General features: G+C 37.4%; 1 protein-coding gene across 4 annotated transcripts in view; it reads left to right on the top strand.

The window, feature by feature from the left end:
* Window positions 1-971: 971 nt before the first annotated feature.
* Window positions 972-7,560, top strand: part of LOC114242725 (synaptotagmin-10) — a 126,230-nt gene continuing 119,641 nt past the window's right edge. For all 4 annotated transcript variants that reach the window (XM_089739309.1, XM_028173988.2, XM_089739310.1 and 1 more), the window contains exon 1: window positions 972-1,131. In XM_089739309.1, the coding sequence (XP_089595435.1) occupies window positions 1,029-1,131 (103 nt within the window). In that variant the 5' untranslated portion in view covers window positions 972-1,028. The remainder of the gene's footprint in view (window positions 1,132-7,560) is intronic.

Here is a 7,560-nt window from a genome sequence, read left to right as displayed (position 1 = left end):
ACACACGCATATAAAACTCTTTTATTTATTGTTAAAGTCTGTGGTCAAATTGAGAATAGATTGATATTGATTATCTTCAATATTCTTTATCTATAGTACTTGGCGAAATTTGTTATTATAGAGGGCCATGATAGTCCCTTAATAATGTTCAAACTTATAATTTCAATTTATTATAGTCGAATTCCGAATACCGGGCGACCAATCTATACTAATATATAAATCTACAGTGGTTTTTACGGATGTTCCGTTATAACTACTGAACGATGCATCCGATTGACTTGAAACATGGTATCCATGTAGAAAATAAATGTACTTAATGGATAGGCTAATATTTGTATGAGTGTTGGACTCCCTACACCAGTTGCGGGGGCGTTAATGATGAGAATCTTGATGGGGGTCAGAAAAAATAATGTTTAATTTTAAATGCCCAGCGAAGCGGACAGGTACTACAGCCAGTAGTATATACTAGTGGTTCGGCAGTAGTCGAAATTCGACTATAATTAATTGAAATTATAAATTTGAACATTATTATAGTTCTATTGTCAAATAATCACAGATTTCGCCAAGACTACACTACAGACAAATAAACAATATTAACCTATTCTCAAATTGATCACAGACTAACAGAGCAACAAAAGTTTGACAATAAACATAGAGTATTCATATGCGTGTGTGTCAAATACATGGTAGTGTGTGTAACGTTTTTTTTTATTGATTTTATGTTTTATTAATGCATACTTTAAAAAAAAATTACCATTCGGCACTCCTTCGTTATATTCTCTATAAGTATGGGAAATTTTGTACTGCTCCGTCCGCGCAATTTTCGTTAAAAAGGGGTACAAAGTTTTTGCTTCACGTATTAATATATAGATAGATTGGGGAGATGCGAGCTCGCGAGGCGTGACATTGAAAATTTCCTTGTGTTGTCCGCTCAATTGCAACATCGTAGTTGGGCGCAGAGCGTGCAGTGGTATTGAGAGGAGATACCTGGCGCCCGGGTCTCATTCGCGCCCAGACTGTCGGCCGCGATGGGCGTCCCTCGAGTTGTATCCACCGCCGAGTCGCATGTCGACCACAGGCGACCGCACCTGTTGATTGTCGACGATACCAGGGAAACTCGTGCCAGCGAAGGTCAGTGCTAAGCAAAATTCTTAACGCAATTTAAGGTTTATTTAAAAAAAAAAAGAAACAGCTGTATTTAAATACGTAATAGGACTGAAAATTCTCATTCGTTTTAAAACGTTTAGGGAAAATGTGTAGGAAAATTTACGAATTGAAAAAGAATATATTTATTTTTGTGTTATAGTGTAATTTGTCTTTAAGAAGATATACTACTATTTAAATAGGTAATAGGACTTAAAATTCTTATTCCTTTTAAATTGTTTTAGGGAAAATGTATACAAAATTTAAGAATTGAAAAAGAATATCTTTTTTTTGTGTTAAAGTGTAATTTGTCTTTAAGAAGAAATCTTTTTTTTATTTTTTTCCACAAAAGTGAAATTCGATATTGATTGTCAAGTGGCGTTTTTAAAAAATCTAATTAGGCAAGTGTGACTGAAGAATTGTTTTGTAAATGTTATTTTGTTTCGTGTTTGAATTCGATGTTTAAATGACGGGGCTGAATATTTGAGAAGTTATATTTTTTATCAGCAGTTGCACTAAATCAGTTTCTATTCTGACTACCTAAGATCCTAGCTATTAGCCGCAGTACGTTTTCAAAGATTATTTTATTACGCGACATCCGGGTCTAGAAAAATCTCCCTTGTTCCAGAGCGTCTCAAGGTACATGACATGATCTTTAAAATTGGTTCGAAAGGTAGACGCCGTAGACGCTGTGTTCTATGATTAGGAGCGATAATAGACTAATGAAAACAACGTAATGTTTACTTTTGTCTATCATTTACAAGAAAATAAGTTCGTTACTAAATAATAATAAATACATATTATTAGAACTAGAATATATCGTAGGTACGTGTCTTTTATTCATCGTAAAGAATTTATAGATCGTAAACCGAACTTGGCGGGTCGTTCTATAGATCCACCACTAGAGACGATAACTGTTTAAGTACATACGTACGCAATTCTTTCATTCTACTTTTTTTTGTTGTTATTGAATACCTTCTGAGTGACAAGAATGGACAAGATAAAGAATGAGTATATCAGAGGAAGTGTAAAAGTAGCCCCGGTAATCAAATTAAAGAGCGGACGGTTAGCGTGGTATGGACATGTGATGCGTAGAGAGATGATGCATGTGAATAGGAGATGTATGGAAATGGTAGTGCAAGGTCGGGGGGGAAGATGTCGACCGAAGAAGACATGGATGGAGTGTGTAAATGATGATATTAGAGAGAGAGGAGTGAGTGTTGAGATGACAGCTGATAGAAGAGAATGTAAGAGAAAAATTAGCTGTGCCGACCCCACCTAGTGGGATAAGGTGGAGAAAAAGTAGAAGATATATGAATACCTTCTCTTGAAAGGTAGGTACTGAAATATTTTGTTACGCCAATTTGAGGTGAATTGAGTGATAGCTTTACCAATAAATACGCTTTAGGTTCGAGGGTATGAAAATATCGATGTTGACACTGTGCCACACCTCATGATAAATGCAGCGTGAGATCGAAGCATAAATGGCACATAAAAAAATGCTATTTTTTTTATTCGATCACAGATTGTTAGTTCATGAAAAAAAAAAATTAACAATATTTAAAGTGTTATGAGTCAAAGAGTGGCCTAAAGGATAAGACGTCCGGTGCATTCGTGTTGAGAAATGCACCGGTGTTCGACTCCCAGGCGGGTACCAATTTTTCTAATGAAATACGTACTCGACAAATGTTCACGATTGACTTCCACGGTGAAGGAATAGCATCGTGTAATAAAAACCAAACCCGCAAAATTATAATTAGCATAATTACTGGTGGTAGGACGTCTTGAGAGTCCGCGCGGGTAGGTACCACCACCCTGCCTATTTCTGTCGTGAAGCAGTAATGCGTTTCGGTTTGAAGGGTGGGGCAGCTTAGAACTTATATCTCAAGGTGGGTGGCGCATTTACGTTGTAGATGTCTATGGGCTCCAGTAACCACTTAATACCAGGTGGGTTGTGAGCTCGTCCACCTATCTAAGCAATAAAAAAATTAAAAAAGCTATTGCAGATGGATCAATATAATATTCGTGAGCCACACGTATCCAGAGACAGTCGTAACGGTAGCGTTTCAAGATTAAATCCAAAACTCTGTAACAGAGCATAGCTAATTAGCATTGAATACCGCTGCCGAGTGCTTTCCACGGCGAAAGCAATTAATGAAGCTTTTCGAAAATCGCTGCCCCTAGAGACCAGCAGCTTATATTTCAAGATATTACAATTATAGTTCACGAACTGCAAATTTTCTTAATTAAAACAATTTTCACGCTCTCAACACGAAAACTATTAAATACTCGAAACATTGGAAATAAAAATGAAATTAAAATAAAATCAACGCGACATTAAACCATTAAATTAGTTTTATTATTTTTCTTATAGAAGTTTTTTTTTATTTATTGCTTAGATGGGTGGACGAGCTCACAGCCCACCTGGTGTTAAGTGGTTACTGGAGCCCATAGACATCTACAACGTAAATGCGCCACCCACCTTGAGATATAAGTTCTAAGGGTCTCAGTATAGTTACAACGACTGCCCCACCCTTCAAACCGAAACGCATTACTGCTTCACGGCAGAAATAGGCAGGGCGGTGGTACCTACCCGCGCGGACTCACAAGAGGTCCTACCACCAGTAATTACGCAAATTATAATTTTGCGGGTTTGATTTTTATTACACGATGTTATTCCTTCACCGTGGAAGTCAATCGTGAACATTTGTTAAGTACGTATTTCATTTGAAAAATTGGTATCCGCCCGCGGTATTCGAACACCGTTGCATCGATAGATACGAATGCACCGGACGTCTTATCCTTTAGGCCACGACGACTTCAGAACTCATATAAATATTAGCCTATCCATTAAGTACATGTATTTTCTACATGGATACCAAGTTTCAAGTCAATCGGATTGCATGGTTCAGTAGTTAGAACGGAACATAAGTAAAATCACTTTAGATTTATATATTAGTATAGATTTGTTCACGGACGAGCTGTCAGCTTTAATTTTGTTAGTAACATCAATGCATTACTAACGTTGTATTAATCAATAGTACTCCAAGCTCAAAGCATTGAGTCTGATCCATGCGCATACTGAAAAATCAAAGATGCAGATTAAAAAAAGAAATGAGAATAGAAATGACGTAAACGAAGCGTGCTCACAAAAACCTGGTCTTGGGTTTAGTTGATTTCAGAGTAAATTTGTTTCTTCGGCTTTTAATGTGCAGAGGGCGGTTACCTGATCTTAAGTGGTTATCCCAGTCCATAGACAAAGTGAACGTCGACTTTGGAGCATTAAAGTCTCGATTGCAATGTACCCTCATTGTTCCACCGTTAAAACCTGGTGGAGAATGGTATCCACAATTACGCAAATACATACTTATGGGTGGCTTAGTTTTTATTACACGGTACCCAATATCGTGAAAGTAAGATTTTCTTCTTCTCAATCGTGTCACTCTTGACAGAGTGGTCGTGATCGTTGTGTATTGTTGGAGGGGACATACTTGATGCGTCTCACGATGTCCCACCATTTCTGCCTGCTCGAGGCCATTCTACTGCACTCATTTAGGGGACCTCTCACTGCTGTTTTAATTTTGCCTTGTATCATCAAACTTTTCCTGTATAACGAGGTTTTCTATGGACCGGCCATCTCGTCGCGAAACGTGTCCGAAGAAATCCACCATTCGAGGCTGTACTATAGCAAATAGACGATGCTTGATGCTGAGTTCTTGAAGTATCGAGTCATTTATACGAAAGTAAAATAAAACGTTTATGTAATCTATACTAATATTATAAAGCTGAAGAGTTTGTTTGTTTGAACGCGCTAATCTCAGGAACTACTGGTCCAATTTGAAAACTTATTTCAGTGTTAGATAGTCCATTTATTGAGGAAGGCTATAGGTTATATAACATCACGCTAAGACCAATACGAGCGGAGCAACAATAAATAATGTTTCAAAATCGATGTTTTTTTCTCCGAATTGATAACCTCCTCTGTTGAAGTCGGTTAAAAAGGTTGCTTCAATAGCTCCATAACATTCTATTGTGCAAAAATATTGTCACTTTCTACGTAAGTGAAGTCTCGGGTAAAATTTAGCGTTATAAGTACTAAAAGCTAGTAATTAATATTTTTTGTTGTAAAATTCTGACAGCGCAGAACCGGCTATTGTGGCATGGTTTGGGAGTGGCCTATCTCCAGCAGTGGATGTCTGTGTGCTTAAAAAGAGATATATAAAATAAATATAAGCTGTACATATTAATGCACTATACATTTATTTTGAATTAGATCAAAGTTATTTTGTTGGGTTTTCGAAAATGAAAAGAAGAAAGGTTGCGCTAGATAGTCAGACAGAATATCTATTAATTTGATTAATGTATTCATAATGAAAAGTAAGCTGTACAGAAATGCTTGAATTTTATTGAAAATAAACATTATCATTTTCTTTAATCTATGTATTTGTGGTTTTGTTTACCAAAAAACTAGATACGAAATCTTGGTTGATTGAATGCAAATCGAAATTTATAAAGATCGTAATGAAACTAGTTTAAAAACAAACAAAAAAAAACTTACTTGAGCAGCAATTGTAAAAGAAGGTATTTTAATATCATCAGTTCTTGATACGCGTGCAAATTTTTAAGGTAATCGAACGTGTTGAAGTTTTAACTTAAAACTAATTTCAAAATTTCCGGTAAATGTAAATAGGTGTAGCCAATACGACCATGTTAAAAACAAAATTAGTTTGTGAAGTTTCTTTCATCTCGGGGTATTTTTTAATTGCTTAGATAAGTGGACGAGCTCACAGCCCACCTGGTTGTTAAGTGGTTGCTGGAGCCCATAGACATTTACAACGTAAATGCGCCACCCACCTTGAGATATAAGTTCTAAGGTCTCAGTATAGTTACAACGGCTGCCCCGTTCAAACCGAAACGCATTACTGCGTCACGGCTGAAATAGGCAGCGTAGTGGTACCTACCCGTGCGGACTCACAAGAAGTCCTACCACCAGTACATACTTAACAGTACTTAACGTTACGTACGCAGCGGTTTGGCTCTGCCCTTGACATTGCCGACGTCCATGAGCAACGCTTACCATTCACCATCAGGCGGACAGTATGCTATTCCGCCTAAGGGCAAATAAAAAAGTTTACTACCTCATCTGTAAAGACGGCAGTAGAATAAAAAGATACATGGGCGTTTGGTCGTATTACGCTTACAGTCCTGAATTTGGGTTCAGTAATGGTACAGTAATTTTAAGCAGTCTATAGAACGAACTGCCGTCATGGTTGGATACTTTTATCTGAGTTTACTTATCTACCACGGAAATGAACGATCGGATGGCTTCATAATTATCAAGGTGAACAACATTTTAAATTAAAAAGATTTGGCTCTTATGAGGAATGTCCTGGTCTAAAGGATAACATCGCCGGGTGAGCTGATATCAAGTGATTATGCCGGTTCTCGAATCCCACAAGCAGGTACCAGCCTCAGATTAATAGTACAATGGCTGCCCCACCCTTCGAACCGAAACTCATTACTGCTTCAAGGCAGAAATTGGCAGGATGGTGGTATCCACCCATGCGGGCTCATAGGAGGTCCTGCCACCAGTAATTATGCAAATAATAATTTTGCGGGTTTCACTTTTATTACACGATGTTATTCCTTCACCGTGGAAGTCAATCGTGAAGATTTCTTAAGTACGTATTGCATGTATGTAATATGTATTTAGTTGCGAGCATATGTCTCTCTGGTGGACCGCGAGATTGTTCCCTAATTAAAAAGTAAGATAACTAAAGTTTTGATTCTTTCAACTAAAATTTAGCCCTCACTCCCGTACAAAGTCGTACTGTGTTATGTTTAAAAAGTATTGTCTGAAGTTATAAAGGGTTGTAATGATTGTGGTTAAGCGCTCTGAAATATCTCTTCAGCGACATACCAACCGATCTTGTACAGCTTGATCTGAATAGACAGTAACGAACGTGGAAAGGCGATGATAGAATACATTAATATTGAAATTGCGCTCTTGAAGTTATACGGTTTCTTTGACCTTACTTGTTGCTTACTGCTACAGATTTCGGGCAGCGAAAAGCGTGCTTTATGACTCTGCAATTACTTCTATTATCGCTTGACGTATTTGGAGATGTTTTAGCTACATTTCGCGATTCATTCGTTCAGAATGATCGAATGAATGTAGCACGAGTAAATTTAAATATCTTATTGAATGAAATTAAACATTAACAGAAATAATTAATGAAAAGTTTATTGTCATTTATTTATTTTATTGCTCTTGTAGACAGACGAACATACGGCCCACCTGATGGTGAATGGTTACCGTCGCCCATGGACTTCAGCAAGCCGCTGCCTACCGCTTAATACTCTCCACAAGCCTCGTTTGAAGAAAGACATGTCATAGCGCTCGGGAAACACCATGAA

Source organism: Bombyx mandarina, chromosome A1 (assembly GCF_030267445.1).
Source record: "Bombyx mandarina strain Sakado chromosome A1, ASM3026744v2".
NCBI classification, from domain to species: domain Eukaryota; kingdom Metazoa; phylum Arthropoda; class Insecta; order Lepidoptera; family Bombycidae; genus Bombyx; species Bombyx mandarina.
Note: the sequence above shows the minus strand (reverse complement) of the source record. Positions and strands in the feature narration are given on the sequence as shown.